At 44.9% G+C, this 23,195-nt stretch overlaps 1 protein-coding gene across 1 annotated transcript in view; it reads right to left on the reverse strand.

Moving 5' to 3' along the window:
- Window positions 1–2,093: 2,093 nt before the first annotated feature.
- The window catches only part of CD38 (CD38 molecule), a 57,803-nt gene continuing 36,701 nt past the window's right edge, over window positions 2,094–23,195 (reverse strand). The window contains exons 2-8 of the mRNA XM_030314172.1: window positions 19,864–19,993; window positions 16,951–17,086; window positions 11,362–11,447; window positions 7,744–7,817; window positions 5,896–5,988; window positions 5,498–5,584; window positions 2,094–2,501 (exon numbers count right to left, since the gene is read on the reverse strand). Coding sequence (XP_030170032.1) covers window positions 2,438–2,501; window positions 5,498–5,584; window positions 5,896–5,988; window positions 7,744–7,817; window positions 11,362–11,447; window positions 16,951–17,086; window positions 19,864–19,993 — 670 coding nt within the window. The 3' untranslated portion in view covers window positions 2,094–2,437. The remainder of the gene's footprint in view (window positions 2,502–5,497; window positions 5,585–5,895; window positions 5,989–7,743; window positions 7,818–11,361; window positions 11,448–16,950; window positions 17,087–19,863; window positions 19,994–23,195) is intronic.

Genomic DNA, 23,195 nt, shown 5'->3' on the forward strand with positions numbered 1-23,195 from the left:
AGGCAAAGAAAGTCCTGAGAGGAAAACAGCCAGGTCACCCAGGGGGTTAGCAGGGACCTATCACTGAAGACATGCTGCAGGTGGAGTTCATTGAATCCTGGGGCAAGCCTGAGTCTTAATCAGAACTGGTCCTGAGCACCCATTTTCATGTCCAGCCCAAATGAAAGCCCATAGGATGTGCCTATGTGGACACGGGGGCCAGCAAAGATCCGTGGACTGCCCACAGTGGCTGTAACTACCATGGCTCCTGAAAGACACTGGATTGCCACCCAGGGGCTGGCAGAAAGTGGTCAAACTTGGTGGAGTGCTTGCTTACATACAAGGCACCGTGAAAGACTGTCGACTGTTGTCATCTTTTAGTCCTCACCACACCTTCATGGGGGTAAATTATAATCCTTGTTTGAGTGGCAAGGAAGCCAAAGTTCAAAGTTAGGTATTTTATTCAAGATAACAGAGCGACACCAAAATATGAACCCAGAAACTCCTGCCTCCAAAATTCATGCTGTTTTCAATAAACCTAATGGGTTCCCTGAAAGACCCTCAAATTAGTTTATTCTTCCTTCAACAATTCTACATAAAAAAAAAGAAAGGAAGAAAGAAAGGAAGGAAGGAAGAAAAGAAGAAAGAAAGAAGAAAGAAAGAAAGAAGAAAGAAAGAAAGAAAGAAAGAAAGAAAGAAAGAAAGAAAGAAAAGAAAACCTAGAAAATCTCCGGATGTTTGAAAATTAGGCAACACATTTCTAAATAACAATTAAAGTAGAAAATATTTTTTAATTGAATGATAATAAAAAGAGACACATGAAAACTTAAGATCTGCAAAAGCAGCACTGAGAAGATTTATAGTACTAACTGATGAATAAGAAAAGAAAGTGTGCTGAAAATCAGTGATTTGTCTTAAGCTTCTATCTTAAGAAGCTGAATAAAGTGGGGCACCTGGGTGGCTCAGTTGGTTAAGCATCCAACTTTGGCTCAGGTCATGATCTCATGGTTCGTGAGTTTGCGTCAAGCTCTGTGCTGTCAGTATGGAGCCTGCTTGTTATTCACTCACTCCCTCTCTCTCTCTGCCTCTCCCCTGCTCTCTCTCTCACTTTCTCTCTTTCAAAAATAAATATGTAAACATTAAAAAGAAAGAAGCTGAATAAAGAAGCCCAAGGAAATTAGAAAGAACTTTTATATCCCTAATAATAAAGAGAAGAGTGAAAAACAATTAAATAGAGAAAACAAAGCTAAAGGTCAGTTCTTTGGAAGAGTAATAAAAGTGATAAATCCTCAAACACAACGAATCAGGAAAGGGACAACAAATTGCCAGTATCGGAAACAAATATATGTTTTAATTGCCTATTATATAGGTAAGACACTGAGGAGGAGGAGGAGGAGGAGGAGGAGAAAGAGGAGAAAAGTGTATTTGTTTTGAAGCCATCCATAAAAATCGTAATTCAGATTCTATTATATTCAATTTAAACTCACATGCATTTATTAAAGAACATAAAGCATGTCTTTATAGGCCTAGAAAGAAAGCACATATTTTGGAGTCAGACAGAGCTGAGCTGAAATCCAGCCTCCACCTTGAGCTAAATGTATGACTTTAGGCATATTATATAACCTCTCTGAACTTCCAGTCTACCAAATGGAAGATAATAATACCAACCTCATAAGGCTGTTGGAAGAGTGGGAGGTAAAACACATGGGTGGCTTCTATCCTACAGAATTCTTTCCCCAACATGACCCATAACCATGGCATTTATGCTTTAACTATGTGTAGAAAGGATACAAAATAAGATCCTGAGACAAGGTCATTCATTCAGAAATGTATCATTTCTGAGAAGTGTCGGTATTTACCTTCCCTTAATTACCTGTATCAATAAGAAAGCTTTAGGGCGGTCATCTTCAAAACAAAGGCCATTACCAGGGCACCTGGGTGGCTCAGTCAGTTAAGCAGCCATCTTCGGCTCAGGTCATGATCTCACAGTTCGTGAGTTCAAGCCCCACGTTGGGCTCTGTGCTGACAGCTCAGAGCCTGGAGCCCGCTTCGGATTCTGTGTCTCCCTCTCTCTCTCTGTCCCTCCCCCACTCATGCTCTGTCCTCTCTCTCTCTCTCTCAAAAATAAATAAACATTTAAAAAAAGGCCGCTACCAACATATAAACAACATAAAAGCACATATGAAAACTAAAATGAAATAATTTAACATAAAATTTTCGTTTTAATTTCATACCATAATTTTTTCATGAGTATTAGAAAGTCAACGTAAAAACTATTCCAATAACATAAGTTATTTTTAAATTTTGGGGGGAAGGCTCCCAGCTCTAGTGTTGGCATCATGACAGAAGATCCCCCCCCACCAAGTCCTCAGCTTCCCAGCAGTAGCGTGTCTCCTGAGTTACCCATGCTGATGCAGACCACAAGACTCAAAGATCTGAAACCACCATGCTGATCGGCTCATATCTTAGATCTGCAAGATGAGTGCTCAGGATATTTCACACATTGAAGAAACCTGATAGGCCTATGACAAGAGAGAGGGGAAAAAAACAAAAACAAAAACAAAAACAGGAGATCAAGAGGCAGTACAATATATCTATGGTTCAATTCCCCAGTGCAAATAGCCTCTTCATTAGCAACAAAAGAATACATGAACCACTCGGCATCCAAACAGTTTCCTCTCCTGCGGTGACAACACAGAGAAAGGTCAAGTCCAGGAGTGAACAACTTAAAGCGTGGCCCAATCTGGTTTCATGTCACTTGTAAAGCCAGAGAAATAAATACTGAGAAGATATGTTTGATGACAATGTGTGGAGATGAAAACAAATGTCTGGCTCTAACATGTCACAAGTACGTGCTATGAATGTCAGCTGATGACCAGAAACAAGAGAGGCAGCAGCCTGAGATGAGGGATCTCCAATATTTTCTGTTGATTTGCTTTCTTCTCTCCAGAAGCTTCCTGAGAGAGGATTGAGCCACAGGGTCAGAGATAGAGAGAGGGTAAAGACTCTCTGGAGGAAGGCTGGTGGCCATCAGCAGGAAGACCGCACACCCTTTGCACAGAACAAATGCTAGATAAGAATCTAGCCAGTGAGGGTCTCTCAGTTTCATGAAAATGAGATAACAAATCAATAGGGTCCAGTGGGAGTGGCTGGTCTATGGAGAAGAGTGGAGAGTGAGGATTGTGGTTCATTAAATTGTAGCTGAACCTGATTTTGTTAAATGTGAGTCAAGAAAGAGAGAAATCTTTAGAGGCAGCAACCAGCACCCCTGGGCTTCTGGGATGGGCCATCTCAGGCTTGTCTCTAGCCAACTATCATCACCAGCTGGACACAGTGGCTCCAATCCTCGCCAATATGGTAACCTGGAATCCTCCACGTGAATACATTCTGGGGGAAAAAAAAGTGTCCTTTTCCTTAAGGAGATACTGCTATGGAAAAGAAATCCTTCTAAGACCTGAGAAGGTGGCTAAGATTCTGAAGCCACCTTTGCTTTATACTAAGTGAGGAGAACAGGAATACGTTCCTTAACTAGTTTTTAATTTGGGGAAACTCAATTTTGGAAAAGAAGTAGCAATTATGCTGTTAAGATGGTCTCTCTCCATAAATATGAAAATATTCATATCCAGTGTTCCAATAAAATGGACACACTTTGGATATGTTGGACAACATGCTGATGGATAGGGACAGTATATTTTGAAGTAACTTACAGGGAGTAGTGCACCCTTTAGGTTCTTAAAAAATATGCCACAAGGGGGCACTAACCAGAAAAACACGCTGACATTTTTCCAGTAATCCAAAAAAGTACTGTTAACCTTCTGTTGATTCCACTGGTTAAAACATGAAGAAATCCTGTAGAATCCTGAAGAAAATGTGAAGAAATCCTGTACACATTTCATCAGGACTGTGCGTGTGTGCATGCAGAAAAAAGGAAAAGGACGTGAAGGGGATACAGCCAAAGGTTAATAGTATTCGTCCCCAGGTGGGATTTATAAAGGGGTAACAGCAGAATCCACAGGAAGTCTGATCTATATAAATGTATTCACACTTCTGTTTGCCTATTAAACAATCACACCAAAACAGCTGGACAAAGTTGGCTAAATTGGAAGGTATGTCTGAGATGGAGTGATTTCAACTTCAGGATATGTCGATATGCATGATATTCACTGTAGGCTCCTGTGGGGACAAGCAGCTTTCTTGAAAAGCCACAGAACTCTTACCATACAAGGGGCCCCGAGGAGCAGGTAATTTAAAGAATCATGCTGAATATATTACAGCCTCATGGTTGGAGAAAAGGACCAGTGACTTCAAATATGACCCCCAAGTTTAAGGTCACATGAGCTGATGCTCAGCATGACAGGTGTTGGCTTACAAATCACTTCCTTTGATGTTGGCCACTTTGATGTGGGCCAAGTCCAGATGGAAGGTAGGCTTTTGCATCTTCCCAGGTAGAGAACGAGTGAGCTCAACTGGAGCCTGCAGTAGGCATGAATGAGGCTGACTGGTGGCCATTAATGAAAGAAAGGGGAATAATTAAAATGAGGGGGGGAGGGGAGAAGGATGTTGAGGATAGTTGAGGATGAGACCCAGGTACATCCCCCAATCTTCTCCTAGGTCTTTAGCGTCCCATTTTCCCGACACAACACATCTTTGAGTAACTTAGACGGGTCAGATGTCTGCAATGTTTCTTTTACAGTTGTTCTTGTCTCTTTGTTCTGATTGTTTTCCCATCTGACTGTGGTGGAAAGCGTGTGTTCTTCCCAGAGAGCAGTTTCCAGAGAGCAGCCAAATGACGGAATTCAGGTCATTTTGAGACAAAAGCCCTCAGTGAATATTCTTGGAATCTGTCCTTCTGCCTTTCTGCTAGGGTTGGTGGGAGAAGGTGGTGACAGAAGGAGACAGGAAAAGGGTTCTCGGATTCCAACCTCTGTGTTCTCTGAGAATTTTTTACTCTCTGCCTCAGTCTTATTGTAAGCCGTCACTTATGGGAAAATCTCCAAAGGTGCTTCTGGAAGGAGTCCCTGCTTAAAAATGAGTGAGGGTCCCAGTTTAGATAGCAGAGTTGCTGATGACTTTAAAAATATATACCTATCTGTAATTTTAAACTTTTCCCTAATAAACACATATTACTGGTAAAAAAAAAAAATTAAGATTTTGCATTTTCTAATTTATGAAAGATAAAGTTTGGTAGACTTCCATGTGGCAACTTACCAAGAGTCAGGCATCTATGCTGAGATCCAACTAAAGAAACTTCACATGCAAAATACTGCCATGTCACAAAGGTTGTACAAAATCTTTGCATTTGACAAAACATGCTTTTGTTCCCCTGCAAGTCAGCAGGTTTGCACCCCTGTGTCAGGCCTCTCACGTGGGAAGCCAGGAAAAGGTCATCATCCCAGATCACCATCAAGGCCCGAGAGGGGCTCCCACCGCCCTCCTGGCTCAGAAGAGGCTGAGGAAAGGGGGAAAAAATGCCTGTAGATGGCAAGACAGCCATTTCTTTTTTCCAGAAGTCAATTACCTGTAATTATTCTCGCAGGTAAATGTAATATTCCTTTTGCTTAGAATCAGTTTCAGATTTTTAATGGAGGCATCCGAACACGAGTCACTGGGAAAGAAAGAAAAAAGGAGTTAAATGACAAGGTCTTGCAACCATTTCCTGAGTCTCTCGGTTTCTTCTAGGTAGCAAGCCCTGGGCAAGCCCCTGGGAAAAGTGAAAGCAGAAGTTGCTTTTAAGAGCTCACAGGCCAGCAGGGGAGTGGCGATGAAATTGAGAGGTTGTTGCGATGGGCCGAATGCTGAGCCCATCATTTCCTGAGCCAACCTGTTCTCAATGCATTCTTGTGACTGTGGCTTTTTCCCTGGACCGATTCCTAAGATAACCCTGAGAATATATATGCACAACGTAGTAACATATACCTGGAAATATTTCTGATGTCCTGCATCACCCAGGCCTGTAGCGTATGAACCTTCTCTGGATGCAAATTAAAGACTTCCACACGTGCAAAAGTGCTAAGGTAAGAAGAGGCAGAGAACATTGTTAACCCCAAACGGAATCGTTCAGCCAACCACAGGCCTCGTCAAAAAGCAGCAGGCAGGGAACCACTGGACCGAGCCTGCGTTGTGGGATTGACCCATGATTTGCACTAGAAACGGCCATTCTCATTCATCGTGACCCTCGCTGAACAGGATTCTCAAAATAAGATTCTTCATCGGGACATTGATGATGATTCTTCAAGTACTTGCTCTTCAAAGAGGAGCCTCCCACCAACATCCTGAGCATCGTCTGGGACCTAGTTAGACCTAGAGAATCTCAGCCCACCAGCACCTGCTGAATCAGAATCTGCAGCGGAACAGTCCCCAGACGACCCACACTCAGTGACGCTCCAGATGCACTCCTCTAAGAGCCCCGGATGCCCTGCTCTGACCCCAGTCCTAAACTCTTCTCCACTGGTCTCGGACACCTGCCACTCTTGCGGCAAGAACTTGGACCCCGAATATCAGATTACGAAATCCCGGAATGTTGACGCTCTCACCCAAAAGCCTACAAGCTTGGGGTCAGAGGAAGACGATGGGGCGTCTGGGTGGCTCAGTCGGTTAAGCGTTCAACTCTTGATTTCGGCTCAGGTCATGATCTCACGGTTCGTGAGTTCAAGCCCTGTGTCGGGCTCCATTGACAGTACTGGGCATCCTTGGGATTCCCTCTCTCTCCCTCTCTCTCTGCCCCTCCCCGGCTCGTGCACGTGCGCGTGCTCTCCCTGTTTCAAAATAAATGAATAAACTAAAAAAAAAAAAAAAAAAAAAAGAAACTCTAAAAAAAAAAAAGAAGAAGACAAAAAGACAGATGCTTCTTTGCAGAAGTCAATATCAAAACCGGAGAGAAGGAAAATTAATTTGGGGTACCCAGGGTGCCAGGAGCACATCAATAGCCGCCCCTCCTCTCGATCCAGCCTTATCCAGAGGAAGAGTGACGAACAAAGTCTGGGAAAGTAACCATGTTAGTAACTGTATAGCAAGAGGTCAGAGAGGGAAGGCATTGGTGTGGCCCAGTTCAGCGCTGCAGATTAAATGAGAGAGTAATAGCTGCGACTCACTGAGCCGTCTCTGTGTTGTGAGACACAGAGCTCAGCACTTTCCATACATTATCTCAGTTCATCTTCAAATCATCAACACCTCTGCAGGTGCATGCCACAGGGGCTCCCAGGGGTCACACAGGAAGACCAGAGCCCCTACTTTTAACACTATCATAATACGGAAGTTAAAAGCCCCTACTTTTAACACTATCATAAGTTAGGAGCAATGCCTATAGAGATAGTTAAGGGCCAAGAACCCAGCCCAGTAGTGGTTTGACTGCTCAACTATGATGCCCACTCTTCACAGGGGACAGAGGAGTCAAACCAGGCAGGTCTTCGTGGATGGAGAGGATTAAACAGGTGGGTGTGGGGAGGGGAGCCAGGCATGGGCGAACCCCATGAACAAAGGTGGGAAATGGGAGAGCTCAGAACACTGCACCAGGCCTCAGAAAGCCAAGAGGAGGGACTGGACACAGTGCAAGGGCCATTAGGACATTTAGAGGATTTTACGAAAAGGAGACACCAGACAAAAACACTGACTTAGACAAATCTCTCCGTAGAAAACAAACATTTTACCTTTTCAGCCCAAATCTTCAGTACTGACTTAACCATGAAAAGCATATTCTTCTAGGGATGAAATATTTACCAGGAGGCTGTGCTAACACTTGCAAATAGGATGCAAAGAAACGAGTACCTTCTTTCATCAAAGGTGTTATGGACGGACCCATTGAGCAACACATGGACCACACCACAGGCATCTTCTGCAAACTTAAAAGGAAAAAGACAAGAAGCTGGCCATTCCTCAGCACGCAAATTTCATTGCCACACTCCAGCAGCTCCTTCCAAAATAACTCTCGGCTTTAGCTGGTGAAGGAGGGAGTAGCCTGTGTGTGTCTAGCTCAGTAATGCCAGGTGGATGTAATTTTCATCCCAAGCCATTGGCAGGATTCTGCTTCAGATGAGAATTCTGGAAGCAGATGCTGCCATCTGTGTTTGAACAATGAAGGTCAACATCATTGTCGACAGTGTCGTTAAACTGATGGCTCAGAAGTTGGAAGTCCAGGGAGTAAGAGAAATATTGCTGGAGGAGGAAGACAAAAGTGCTTTCTTGGCGCCATGCACTGTAGACGCTGCACATTTCCCTTAGGGAGAGCAGGGTGGACAGTTCAGGGGCAAAGGAAAAGGGGACACAAAAAAAGGGGAAACTGAGGAGAGAAGGTGTCACAGGCCTGCACAGGTGCAAAGGGAAAGAGAGAATGAATGAACGAATACATCATTGAGCAGGGAGTTATTTCTTCATGCAATAAACGTTCAGCTGGGATCTTTGCCAGGTGCTGAAAAAACAAAACGAATGAAGCAAAACAATCTACGTGTTCTCTCCCAGAAGCACCCCCCACACCCCTGGGACCAGCTCAGGTCCACGCCTGTATGATACTGTGCCAATGAGCTCATTGCGAGTTCAGTCGCCAGTAATGAGCACTCTTTGAGAGCTGTGACCTTGGCTGTCCTGCCTGTCACCACAGCCCCGGAGTCTTAGAGCTAGTGCATGGCACGGAATGGGCGCCCAGAGAAAATCTGTGGAGGGAAAACAGGGAAGGAGGAAGGGAGGGAAATGGAAGCAGGAAGTCCAAATACTCAGCGATGGAGATTAGGAAAGGAACAGAAAAAGCAGCCCAGAGGCCAACAAAAGCTAAGTCCAGCAGGACAGATAGGATCTCACCTGGTAAAGGCTGAGGCAGCTGCAAACAGAAAGGCCAAGGGGTCTGAGAAAACAGTAGTTTGGTGAAACCCTCAGTGGATGTGCAATTTGGGTAGAAAAGTGAGTTCAGGGCACCATGAATGCTTGGCCAAGGAATCTGGCCTTTATTCTGCAGGTGAGAAAACACCACTGAACAATCTGGAACCAAATTATTAGAATCCAGTGCAGCTTCTGTTTTTCTACTCGGACAAAGTAGAAAGAGGCCCATTAGTACCAATCAAAGTGCTAAGTCAACAGAGTCCTTCCGGGGTGCCAGAAACTCGAGTCCCCATGAAATAAGCGTTGGGTTAATTTGCCCCAAGGTCACATCACTTGGAAGCAAGGAAGCAGAGTGGGGATTCCAACCGAAAGCAGCTCTCTTTTGTCAGAAAAAGAAACGATTTTGGGGCACCTGGGTGGCTCAGTTGGTTAAGCATCTGACTTGAGCTCAGGTCATGATCTGGCAGTTCGTGGGTTCAAGCTCCGCATCCGGCTCTGTGCTGACAGCTCGGAGCCTGGAGCCTGCTTCGGATTCTGCATCTTCCTCTCTCTCTGTCCCTCCCCTGATTGTGCTCTGTCTCTCTCAGTCTCTCAAAAATAAAGAAACATTAAAATTTTTAAAAAAGAAAGGATCTTGTCTGATAAAACAAGGTTGTCTATGCACATCTATGAGCATTTGGCCAACAGAGAGCTGCGGCCCCAGGGGATGGCACGGCATCTTTGGTCACCTTCACCACTGTGCTCGCTCCTAGCTCCAAGTAGGTGCTTGACACATGTGAAATGTGACAGGGGTGCCTGGGTGGCTCAATTGGTTGAGCGTCTGACTCTTGATTTCGGCTCAGGTCATGATCCCAGGGTCATGGATCCAGCCCCCTGTTGGGCTCTGCACTGAGTGTGGAGCCTGCTTAGGATTCTGTCTCTCTCAAGGTGCCTGGTGCCTTGTTCGGTTGAGCAATCAATTCTTGATTTGAGCTCAGGTCACCATCTCATGTTTCTGAGTTTGAGCCCTGCACCAGGATCTGCATTGTAGGCACAGAGCCTGCTTGGCAATCTTTGTCTTCCTTTCTCTCTCTCTGACTCTCTCTTTCTTTCTCAAAAATAAACTAAAAAAAAAAAAAAAAAGGATTCTCTCTCTCCCTCGGCCCCTCTCCCATTCACACTCTCCCTCTAAAATAAAAAATTAAAATTAAAAAAATAATAAAAGATAAAAGCTGTTCACAATAGTACTGTCCCAAAACATATCAGAGCAGGAGACAATAAATAGGAACTCTTCTCAGAAACAGCAAGCAAGCGAACATACAATAACAACAAACTCTACAGTGCCTGTGTATAATTATACAGCACTTAGTAGGTACTCAGCAAATATTTGTTAAAGGAATGCATTCTGAGTTAGCGAAGATAGTGGTATTTCGACATAGCAGCAACCCCATGGGACAGGTATTATTCTCATCCCCATTTGGCAAGTGAGGAATCTGAAGGTCAGAACGGTTTAAAGAATCTGTCCAAGTTTAAATGGTCTCCTTACTTCAAATCCCAGACTAGCCCCTCGTCTCCACCATGCCAGAGTTTACCGGAATCTCCTTAAGGGTGTGAGGCTTTAGACTCCACTACTTACTAGCCCAAGTGACCTTGGATGGGACACCTAACCTCTGAGTCTTAGTGTCTTCACCTGTAACATGGGGATTTGCACCTTCCCACAGCACCTACTGTGAGGATCAAATGAGGAGACACAGGCAGAGCGCCTGGTCCAGAACTTGGCATAAATAGGCACTCAACAAATGTGAGTTTCACTTGCCCCAGCTCCTCAGATGTCTACACTCAGTTCCAGAGAATTATAAATAGTATAGACTTACTTTCTCCCGTTTTCTCTCTTTCGGTTCTTTCTTTCCTCCTTTCTTTCCCATTTTCCTTAGTTCGCTTGCAAAGCAGCAACTTATAAGAAAAATAAGTATGTGCCAAGGCAGCTTACAGTGAAGTCAGAAATAGATAGCAGTGGGGAAGGGATGAGTCCTTCCTTGCCTGAATTCTGGCTTTGGAGTCAGACAATTTGGGATAAACTCCCAGATCTGCCACTTACTACGTACGTTTAGTAGACGGTTTATTTACCTGCACCTCTGTTTCGTTATCTAGAAAATGAGTATGATACTCATGCCACCCACTTCATAGGACTCTTCTGGGGGTGAAAGCTTTTAACCCACGTGAAGATGCCTGTATCTGGTGCACAGTAAGTGGTCTGTAAATGTTGATTATTCAGACTCTCCCAGGAATCTAAGATTGGCCAATGCCTAGATCAGAGGATTAAACCAAGCTGGAGGTTCCTGGCAGCCAAAGCCCAAAAATGGGAAAGAGCAAGGACTCGTCATCTAGAGCCTACGGGACCTCTATGAATGCCCTAAAATTATATGTGAAAGTATTCTGATATGTGCTTTGGTACATTTTTCCTCAAGGAAGAATCCTAAACTTTTGTTCCTAAATGAGTCTGTGATCCAAAGAGAATGAACACCAACCACTGACTTGATGACCTCTTCAGTTCTTCGGTCGCCAAAATGCTAAAATTTCCCTTTTGGTACTTACCCTTTTGGACACAGTATTCCAGAATACAGAAACAGAGTTGTTGCTACAGTCTGTCCTCCGGTCTGGACAAGATTGATAGTTCATTTCTAAAAGACATAGTTTATAGAGAATAATTAAAGGAGGAAAGAAAGGGTATAATTAAAGTCCATTCCTCCCAGGCTGTTTGATCACCGTGGAGCCATCTTCCAACGGCATGGCTGCCAAGATGGAAGACGGGCAATGGACTCCTCTCCCCCTACTTTGACTAAATGCCCCTGAATCCCTTCCAAGTCCTTACCTTACCCTCCAAATCCCAGACAGGAACACAGTGACAAGGTTTGAGTCATCATTCTGGGAAACTGCAGCTGAAGTTCATCTGACAGAGACAAGCCCTCGGCATTATCCCCTCATCCAGGACAAACTAGAGCTCACACTGGGCCCGCAGGAGCCACTCTTGCCAAATATCCCTCTGCCTCTTGCCAGCTCCCTTGTTGACAGCTTTCCTCCCCCTCCTGATGCAGTCTCCACATGCCCAGGCTCAGAGAGCCCCCGAGTCCGTCTACACTCACTCTCCCCCATCAAGACAGGCTCAGGAGTTGGTGAGATACAGCACACGAGCACTTTGTTTCTGTGGCACCTCCCCCAAACGTATCTGCCTTAATGCACCAGCGTTTAAAAAAATTTTTTTGAGGTATAATTGACACATAAAATTGTAAGATATGTATAAATTTTTTAACGTTTATTCATTTTTGAGAGACAGAGACAGAGCGTGAGTGGGGGAGGGGGGGAGAGAGAGAGAGAGAGAGAGAGAGAGAGAGAGAGAGAGACAAAATCCGAAGCAGGCTCTAGGCTCTGAGCTGTCAGCACAGAGCCTGACCAGGGCTCAGACTCACAAACCGTGAGATCATGAGCCAAGCTGAAGTGGGACGCTTGACCAACTGAGCCACCCAGGCGCCCCCTAAAATTATAAGCCATTGAAAGTGTACAATGTGAGGATCGTACATAGAGACATATACATAGAGACATTGTGTAAAGATTCCCCCATGTGGAGTTAATGTAACACATTCATCACCTCCCGCGTTTACCTTTGTGTGTGTGAGCTGTGTGTTCGAGAACATTTAACTACTACTGTTTTAGCAAATTTCAATTAGTAATACAGTGTTAGCAACTCTAGTACATTAGAACCTCAGACCTTATTCACCTCATAACTGGAAGTCTGTACCCTCTTACCGACCTCTCCCTCATCCCACACCTCCTCCCAGCCCCTGGAAACCACTTTTCTCTCTGTTTCTAGGAGTTCGACTTTTTTTTTTTTTTTTGATTCCACATATAACTGATATCATGCAGTACTTGTCATGTGTCTGGCTTATTTCACTTTGCACAATGCCCTGAGATTTCTCCGTGTTGTTGCAAATGAGATTTCCTTTTTTAAAAAGAGAATGAATAATATTCCCTTGTGTCTGTATGTGTGTATGTGTACATACTTCCTGTGTTTTATCCATTGCACTTGACGACACGCACAGTAATTGAGACTTAGGTCCCGAGGATAAAGAGACGAATCCGATAGAAGCCCTCCTTTCAGAGACCACATGATCTAATACAACCAAATCAATGGGAGAAACATCAACCTGGGTTGGAGGGGGTATGCAGCACCATTTGGGAAGGCTGGTGCTGCACTAGGTTTTGCAGGAAGAATAGGAGTCTTCGGCTAGACCAGACAGAAAGGTGCTCTAGGCAGAGAGGACACATGCAAAGGCCCAACAGGTTTAGATTAGCACCACCAGAACAGACGGGTGAGGAGGGAATGATGGATGATAAGGCATAAGAAAGACAGAGCCCAGACCATGCTAAGGAACTTAGACTTTATCCTAGAGGTGAAATGAGGTTTCAGGTCAAAGACAGAAACCATCCCACTGCGGTGGCCACCTGGAGGCCAACCCAGAGAGGTAAGGAGTGAGCAGTAAGAATCTTACAACAGTCCCACCAAGAAAGCAGGGTGCGTTCGAGTGCTGGACTCAGGCAGCAGAAACGGCGATAGAAAAGGCAAACACGTTGGTGACTGACTGGATACGGGACAGGAGGGCAGAGTGAGAATGAGGGCAGAATCTGCAGCCGTCTGACTTCAATTCTGAATTATCAAGCAGGCAGGGCAGGTGCATGACGAGAGGCCCTGGAACTTTCTTCTGTCCCAAAAGTCAGGCACGGGGCAGCAGTTTCCTCTGTGGATATGTGTACAGCTGACCCTAGAGAAGCAGCCGTCTTTCTACCTCCTCCTGTGATGAGTTAAATTTTGTCCCCTCGAAAGATATGTTAAAGACTTAACCCCTCAGTACCTGGGAACGTGACCTTGTTTGGAAAAAGGGTCTTTGCTGATATAATCGGTTAAGATGAGGTCATTAGTGTGGGTGGGTCCTAGTCCGATAGGAGTGGTATCTCTTTTTTTTTTTTTTTTTAATGTTTATTTGTTTTTGAGATACAGACAGAGTACGGGGGGTGGGGGTGGGGGGCAGAAGCAGAGAGAGAGGGAGACACAGAATCCGAAGCAGGCTCCAGGCTCCGAGCAATCAGCACAGAGGCCAATGCAGGGCTCAGGCTTGTGAACCATGAGATCATGACCTGAGCCAAAGTCGGCATGCTGAACTGATTGAGTCACTCTGGCGCCCCGAGTGGTATCCTTTTTAGAAGGGGCAGTACATGCGTGGGGGTGCCTGTGTGGCTCACTTGGTTAAGCATCTGACTTTGGCTTATGTCATGATCTCATGGTTCCTGAATTGAAGCCCTGCATTAGGCTCTGTGCTGCCACCTCGGAGCCTGGAGCCTGCTTCGGATTCTGTGTCTCCCTCTCTCTCTGCCCCACCCCTAGCCGAGCTCGTGCACGCACACTCTCTTCCTCTCTCTCTCTCTCTCAAGAATAAGCAGTAAAGGGGGGGGGGGGGAGTATGCTTTAAAAACAAAATCACACAAATAAAAAAGGAAACATTTCCATGCATGGATGTAAATAATTACTAAATTATCATTCAAAATTAAATTTGAATCATCTCCCAACAGGGGCAAAAATGTTGATGATAATGGAACAAACACACATGTTGTACGGCTCTCCAAAGGTGCTACTGTTCATAGGTTTTCAAGAGCTCAAACTTTTTTGTCTTCACAATGACATCTGAGAAGTGCCCTGGGTTTTCACTTCCTCTTTCCACACACGGATGTCTCCCCCTTGCTACCTTCCATGATGCAAACATACCATTAAATAAAATTTTAAAGTCACGAGTGAAAAGAAAGGAAGGAAGTTTTACAACAAAGTAAGAGAAATTAAATTAAGTACATTAAAAAAGCAGAATTTGCCATATTTCTGGGTGGAAAGACTCTGGATTAAAGACTGATTTTAAAATTACAAAAATAAAGATACTACATAAAAAATATGGAAGATTCCCCAATCTAGACAGAAGAAAATCTAACCTCGACTTGAAGCCCAGCCGCCAAATAGGAAAGGGTCGGCAGATTCACTGCCTTTCTGCACAGCAGAAGACAGAATACAAACAGCATTAAAAGAAAAATACAAACTGGCAAAAATAGGCTTTCCACCAGTATGCCAGAGAAGAGGTGAGATGACACACAGTTAAGACACAAGGGCTCCAGCCAGGAAACCTGGGTTCGCTCCCAGCCCTGCCACTTACTAACTCAGGGAATTAGTGCTCAGGGAGCACTTACTAACGGGAAAATCATATAACAGCCCTCAGCCTCAAGCTTCTCATCTGTAAAATAGGATCATCACGGGACCTCCTGGGGCTGTAAGGAAGGACTCACTGAGTGGATACTCACATAGCATGTAGCACAAAGGCTGGGATTTTGTAAGTACCCATTAAGTACTAGCTACTACTATTAATTTATATAGAACCAACAAAAATAGTCAAAATATATGAACAGGCATCCAATAAAAATCATCAAGATATATGAACAGCCAGTTTATAAAAGAAATAGAAATATCTACCATGAAATATATAAACACGATTGGCCTTGCAACCAAAGAAGTGAAAAATAAGCCGAGGTATTATTTCTTTATCAAATTGGCAAGAGCATTTTCATAAGTGCGAACATCCAGTGTTGGCAAGGGTATGGGTGAATAAGTAATGTCACAGATTCTGATGAGAGTATAAATGGTGACCTCCTTTTGAATGACAAATGTATCTGTTTCTACCACAGTGTATTCAGCACCGAAATCTCATTTGTAGAAACGTATCTTTCCAAAGTGCTTCCACAAGCACTCAGCTGTACGTGAGCCCTGGGTGTGTGCCAGTGTGGGTGTGTGTAAGCATGTGAGTGTCTGTTGTGCACAGAAGCAACAGTTGCTAAGCAACAACATCTAAAAACAACCTAAATGTCCATCAACTGGAGATTGGGTTAAATAAATTATGGTACCATCCCCAGAGGAGATACATGAGGGCTTTTGAAAAAATATGGCTGTAATTTCTATCTACTAATTCTAAACGAATAAAGCAAAGTTGCAGATTGTGTATGTGTACGTTTTAACACATGTGTTTATGTGAGCACGGGGCCACGTGTGGAAGGATTCTTACCGAACTGTTGATGACAGTCCCCTTCGGGAAATAACATGGAAATGGAGGACTGGAGAAGGTACAAGGTGACCTTCACTCTTTTTAAACACTTCTGTACTTGGCAAGTAAGCATGCAGCCTTTTTATAATTGGAAATAATGTAAACCTGGGAAGAAGAAGCTACCATAATAAGTTTTTTTAAAACAGTCAAAAGCAATAAAAATAAGAACAAAATAATATAAATGGGGCATCTGGGTGGCTCAGTCAGGTAAGGGTCGAACTTGGCTCAGGTCATGATCTTGTGCTCCGGTCTGTGAGTTCACATCGGGCTCTGTGCTGTCAGCTCGGAGCCCGGAGCCTGCTTCGGATCCTGTGTCTCCCTCTCTCTCTCTGCCCCTCCCCTGCTCGCCCTCTGTGTCTCTCTCTCCTTCCCTCTCTCTCCCAAAAATAAATAAACATTAAAAAAAAAGAATAAAACAACATAAAGTAAAAATATCCACCGTATAAATAAAAAGAGAAAGAAAAACACAAAGAAGTGAAAACGGGCTCGATAGAGTTTTCTGGATAGAAAGCACCTCCCCACAGTGAGGCATTCTGGGTCTTTCTGGGCAAGATAAGGCGACCTCTGAACAATGACAGCAGAGCCATGCACTGGCCTGAGACGCAGAGGAGCCCGTCCACCTGCTGCCGTGGCCATTCCGTGGAACAAGGGCTGTGGCCTGGCTCCCTCTCAGGCCTCAGCCTGCTCTGCTATTCTCTAGTCCCGAATAATGCCCTCACAGAGAGCAAACACGTCCAGTTCAGAAGCAGGCTACCCCTGCTCTCAGAGTGGGCAGATCAGGGAGCACAGACGGGCCCAACCTCGCAAATCAGTTTTTTTCTAGAACGCTGAGTTGATCTAAGGAACGCTATTTTACGGGAACCTGAATGATCGCTAAGTGTGTAGATGGCATCAGGGCAGGTACCTGTGGCTCCTCCCACCACACCGATGCCCCTGGCAGAGCCCAGGGCTCCTTCGCCCTGCACTCCCTGCAATGCCAAACAGCCCAGACCCTCACCAGGAGAGCCTGGGTCTCCACACCACCTGAGGCCGTCCGCCATGTAGCCCAGCAGTGTGTTCTCCAGGGTGAACAACTCCCGCTGGACCCATGCGTATTCGTGCACCAGCTCATTTGTTTTGCTCCAAAGGAGGGTCTAGGAAAGAAAAACACAACCTGTTATGGAGAGCAATTCAGTGAGTCAAAAAGCAAAAACAAAAACAAAACCCACATCTTCTTAAATGAGAGAAAAATAGAAAAGACCAGAGTAAAACCCCTAGAGTAAAAGTGAGCGTTGCTGAGTGCATCACTGTGTTCTGTGTCCATGGATGGAGGCTGTGTGTGTGTGTGTGTGTGCGTTTTCTAGGTCACATTATTATTTTTGGTGGCAGTGAAAAAAAGTCTGAAAGCCACGGATGAGAATCTTACAATAAACACAGAACTAGAGCACATCTGGAGGAGACATTAGGAAATTCCTAAAGTCATCTGCAAAACAATTGTGTCTACGTGCTATTTTCTGGGAGAAGTGCTCTTGGGTTCTTAAAGGGCTCCAGGACCCTGTTTCCTTCCCCAAATCTTTCCTATTCCCACAAAGAAAAAGGAGAGAAAGGAAAGAACAAATACGGTAAATTTTTTTAGGGTCCCTTGTAAAGGTCAAATGCCAGAACAATCTTCAGCCCATGGATCTATTCCCCTTTTTTTTTTTTTTTTTAGTTTTAAATTAATTTTTTTAATTTTTACTTATTTTTTTTTAATTTACATCCGAGTTAGTTAGCATACAGTGCAACAATGATTTCAGGAGTAGATTCCTTAATGCCCTTAACACATTTAGCGCCTCCCCTCTCCCACAACCCCTCCATTAACACTCTATTTGTTCTCCATATTTAAGAATCTTAATGCTTTTGTCTCCCTCCTTGTTTCTCTATTCTTTTTGCTTCCCTTCCTTTATGTTCATCTGTTTCGTATCTTGAAGTCCTCATATGAGTGAAGTGCTATGATATTTGTCTTTCTCTGACTAATTTCACTTAGCATCACACCTCCAGTTCCATCCACATAGTTGCAAATGGCACCTTTTTTTTTTTTTAAGTTTATCTCTTTATTTTGTGAGGGGGTGAGGGGCAGAGAGAGAGAGAAGGAGAAAGAGAATCACAAGCAGACTCCACACTGTCAGCACAGAACCCAACTCGGGCTCTATCTCATGGATCATGCGATCATGACCTGAGCCAAAATCCAGAGTCCGAGGCTCAACCTACTGAGCCACCCGGGTGCCCCTCTACTCCTTCCAGATAGGAGGGTGTGGAGGGCATGGTTTGAAGCGTGGGCCCCAGAGGCACGTGCCCTGTGAAACCAGCGTCACTACTTACAGCTGCCTGACCCTGGGCAGCCAGAGCATCACTAAGCCTCACTTTCCCCATCTGTAAAATGGTATCGATAGTGACTGTAAGGAACCCGAGATGTGAGATGAAATGAGACAATTGCAAATAAAAAGTGCTTAGTCCCGGGTCTGTTGCCGAGTTAGGGATCCTTGGGGTTATTTGCCAAGCAGCTCTTCTGTACCGGCCCCGTGTCGGTGCACCTGGCCGGTTCTCTGGAATAACCCTAGCTCTCCACCGAGCGGATGAGAGGCTATAATAGGTGCCTGGCTCGGAGGCTACACAAAGTTGATTTGGGGTGCACTGAATTTTCACCTTAAATGCTGACTTGAGGAAAGATGTACGCCATTCCGCACTTGTTCCAGTACAGTCTATGTATAAACCCCAGGCCCCTCTGGCTCCAAATCCCAGGCTACCAACATTTCAACTGGTCACTTTCAAGGCCACCAAACGTAAGCAGTCACTGACCGCCTAACCTCACCAAGTCTCAGTGTTCTCACCGGTAAAATGGGGTTGTTGACTCTTGACTTGTTTATTCTGCAGGGTGGCTATGAATTATCATCATCATTGTCAGAGGTCAAGGGAGAATTTCACAGTTATATAAAGTTGGGTCCTTTTTGTTTGGGTTGGTTGGGTTTCCCATAGGTTTGCTTTGCCTGATTTTTGGTCACGTCTCCTTCCTCTTTCCCTGTCCCCGGTTCTCTCTTAATTTTCTTTCTCAGATGTCCCAAATCCAGATGATATCCAGGTGCCGCAAAATCTCCACAGACGCCATCTCGGCCAACCACGCATACACCCTAACCTCCAGATTTTTCTCCTCCCTCATCCTGGCCAAAATTTGGTCCTGTAGTCTCTTCCTTTGGCTTTTATCCTGTTTTGTTTTGTTGGGGTTTTTTTTAATGTTTATTTATTTTTGAGAGAGACAGAGACAGAATGTGAGCAGGGCAGAGGAAGAGAGAAAGGGAGACAGAATCCGGAGCAGGCTCCAGGCTCTGAGCAAGCTGTCAGCACAGAGCCCGACGCAGGGCTCGAACTCACAAACCGCGAGATCATGACCTGAGCCGAAGTTGGACGCTTCACCAACTGAGCCACCCAGGCGCCCCCTGTTTTCTGTTTTGTTTTGTTTTTTTTTTTCAGTTTATTTATTTTGAGAGAAAGAGTGCATGCACAAGTAAGGAGCAGAGAGAGAGAGGAAGTGAGAGAATCCCAAGCTGACAGCACAGAGCCTGATGCGGGGCTCAATCTCATGAACCCTGAGATCACGACCTGAGCTGAGATCGAGAGTTGGATGTTTAACTGACTGAGCCACCCAGGCACCCTTTTTTATCCTCAGTTTTAAAAATCAATAATTCGGGGTGCCTGGGTGGCTCAGTCAGTTAAGCATCTGACTTTGACTCATGATCTCACAGTTCATGAGTCTGGGCCCCACATCAGGGGCTGTCAGCACAGAGCCCACCTCAGATCCTCTGTCCGCCCCCCCTCTGCCCCTCCCCTGCTGGTTCTCTAAATAAATAAATAAATAAATAAACTTTGAAAAAAATCAATAACTCTATCCCGTTACCTTGTCACAAGGTACAGTTTGGTTCGTCAGTTCCATCAACGGCTCATAGTCCTGTTCCGTGCTGCCGCAAGGATCCTTAGAAAGAAACGCATTTGTGAATGCCTTCCCTATCTTTTGGCAATCTTTATGTCTGTGAGACAAAACACGGAAAACAAAACAAAACATGAAAGGTTAGGTTTTGAACATAATTACCTGGGCGCGTGTCATCTACGAAGCACGGGCTGCATGCCTAGAACTTCACGCACATCCGGACAGCATTTTTTAAGAGATGACCGTTATCCTCCCCGCCCTGCAACGTCCCTGCCTCTCCCAGAGCTGCTTCTCCCGTTAGAGACACAGACAGTAATCAAACAAGCAAATAAGTTAACAAAATCAGTACGGATTATTCCAAGTATTCAGAAAATCAAGGGGGCAGGGGGCGACAGCAGAATACAATCACCAGGTTAGGGAGGCTGGTCAGGACAGGTGTCCCTGAGAGATCATTTAAGCTAAGACTGAATGATGAGAAGGAGAACATTCCAGACAGAGGCTACTACAAGGACAAAGGCCCTGAAGCACACAGCATAGCTGCCACGGAAAGGAATAAGGAAAAGAGTGGTAAGAAATCAGGTCAGAAAAATAATCAGGCGGTAGATCACTTAGGTCTTTTGGACCAAAGAAATGATTTCAAATTTTACTCTAATTACTGGCAAGCCATTGGATCGTTTTAAGCATGAGAGTGGTCTCATCTGATTTTTTTTTTTTTTTTTTTTTTGAGCCACCACTAGAAAATTCTGAGCTGGCCCTAAAGATAGAAGTCTCTGAAATAGAATTCGGACTCCTCGTCCCCTCCAGACAGCCCCCAACCATGAGGAGGCAGGTGGGTGGGGAAGAGCGGAGGGAGGAGGGATGGGGGCACAGAGAGGGGCTAAGAAGACAGCAGCTGGAATCCCTTGTGTTCCTGTTAGCAGGTGCACAGAAACCCGTCATTTCCTCGGGACAAAGACGTGGGTCCCCCCTGGGAGCACTCAGGTATCACGATCGGGATAAACCCCAACCTTTGGGGGCCTAAATAAAACACATGGTAAATCCTTTCAGCACACTGCCCAGTACAGAATAAAGGTTCACTCAACATCAGCAATAATATTTCCTGTCTTTCTTTTCGGGCCCCTTGCTCAGACCTTGCTGGCTGTGAGCAGTCATCTGCAGCCCATAGAGGCAGGCGTGGCCCATATAACTCCTGGGCCAATTTAGGAATGGGGCTCATCCTCACAGGGCCCGGAAGGGCACACAGAGTTAGTAGGTCCTGCACCTGGGGTGGTGAGAACACCCGGCCCCTTGGGGTCAGATTAGGATGCAAACCCAACCCAGAGGGTAACAGTACTGCCCATCCCCTTGTCCGCAGGCAATATGATTGTCTCCTTGATCTTCCACTCGTGGTAGGAATCAGCCTGTAAAATGTAATGGCTTTGATATGCAAAAGCCACAGGACAGAATTCCAGATCAGTCATCCGGTAGCTGGGTGGGCTGAGGCAATAATAATAATAATAATTTCGTAGTAGTAGTAATAAACAATAACAACAAAAGGTAGCATTTATTGGGGGCTTAATATATATATTGCACATACATATCTCATCTAATCTCCTATCATTTCTCTGAGCAAATGTATCAGTATTTGATTCAACTTAGTAAGACTTAAAATTGCAGGGACGTAACAGAGAATTTTATTTCTTGCTCATATCTCAAGCTCAAGGCCAGTATCTGGGATTTCTATGACATTGCACATATCAGAGACCCATCTGCTCAGTCCAAAATGACTACTTCAGTTCCAGCCATCATGACTACATTCCAGCCAACAGGAAAGATTAAGGAAAAGAAAGAGGAAGAGAAAGAAGGAAGAGGAGGGGAAAGCAGCAGCAGCAGTGGGCACGTGGGCTGCTTCTTAAGGACAGGCTCTTAGAAGATGTTCTATTTGCTGTCATCTCATTTGCTAAGATGTTATCACAGGCCGCACCTAGCTGCAAAGGAAGGTGAGAAGCGCAATCTTTCACCTTGACGGCCATTGCAGATCTAAAATCACTACTTCGATTCTAGAGAAGAAAGGGCCTTGGTCACAGGGAGATCCTACCGTTGTCCCATTTTACTGATGAGGAAACTTGAAGGCTGCAAAGTTATAGAACCGGTCAGAGGTCACAGGATGAGTGAGTGGGAAAGCCGGGACAGGTCCCAAGTCTGTGTGACCCTGAAGGTCAGGCTCCCACCACTCTACTACAGCATTGCCTTGGAAGGCAGGCTAGAAAAGCGCCCCAGCCTCAGTTTCCCCATCTGTGAAAGGGAGGTAATATCACTTCACTCATGGGAGCTTCGAGAGAATTCGATGAGCTCACACACAACACCTGCAGGCTTCATGGAGGGCTCTTTCAAGCCGAGATCCCTCTACTCCCCAGTCTGCGCAGGACATTTCAACTGCCTCATGGCTTGCCTTCCAAAGCTGGGCCAGGAAACCATTATCCATCTGGCTTTCTTCATACACTGCACATTTCAAAGAAAACAGGTTATCGCATTATGTACTTCGATGTCAATCAAAATGTATGGGGCACCATCATGGCAAGTTTAGAGAAAAAGTGTTTGGTGGTTATGTCACTTTGGGGGATCATGTTTTATTTCCATTAATTTAATTCAGCGGCCTTCTCAAAAATGTCCTGTTCCGGACTCCAACTCCCTCATACAATTCTTCTACCAACATCTGCAGAACTTGAGGCAGACAAAGGCTGGAGGGGGAGAGATGTCTCCCTGAGATGAAGAGCAAGAGAACTTTCCACTACAAAAAAAAAAAAAAAAAAATCTGGCAGGAAAGAGAAATGAACGTGCACCAAGAACCCACTGTTTACCAGATGTTTTTATGAACATGTTATGTAATCACCAAAGACTTGATGGAGCCTCCGGGAGAACTCACGAACCTCTAAAATTATTTTTATGTTTCTTAGGTATGTAGACCCCCAGCTCAGGAGACACTACCTTCTGGGCTCAAGGATCCCCAGGTTGATAATAATTTAACGGAGCTCCTTGTCTACAAGGAGCAGAGTTCTAGAACATAAGCTGAAACAGACGTGAGAAGAGTTTATGATTTAACTGCCTTCCCTTTCTCTGTCTCAGAGACCACAGCCTCCTTGTGTCCACAACTGAGAGAAAATGAGGAGGAGCAATCAGAAGTCTGGGGTCAAGCTTTATGAAGCTACTTTTTTTTAAATGTATTATTTCTTTATTTTGAGAGATAGAGAGAACACAAGCGCAGGGAGGCACAGAGCGAGAGGGAGGGAGAAAATCCCAAGCAGGGTCCGAGTCTCAGCACG

The sequence above is a fragment of the Lynx canadensis genome, chromosome B1 (genome assembly GCF_007474595.2).
Source record: "Lynx canadensis isolate LIC74 chromosome B1, mLynCan4.pri.v2, whole genome shotgun sequence".
NCBI classification, from domain to species: Eukaryota; Metazoa; Chordata; class Mammalia; order Carnivora; family Felidae; genus Lynx; species Lynx canadensis.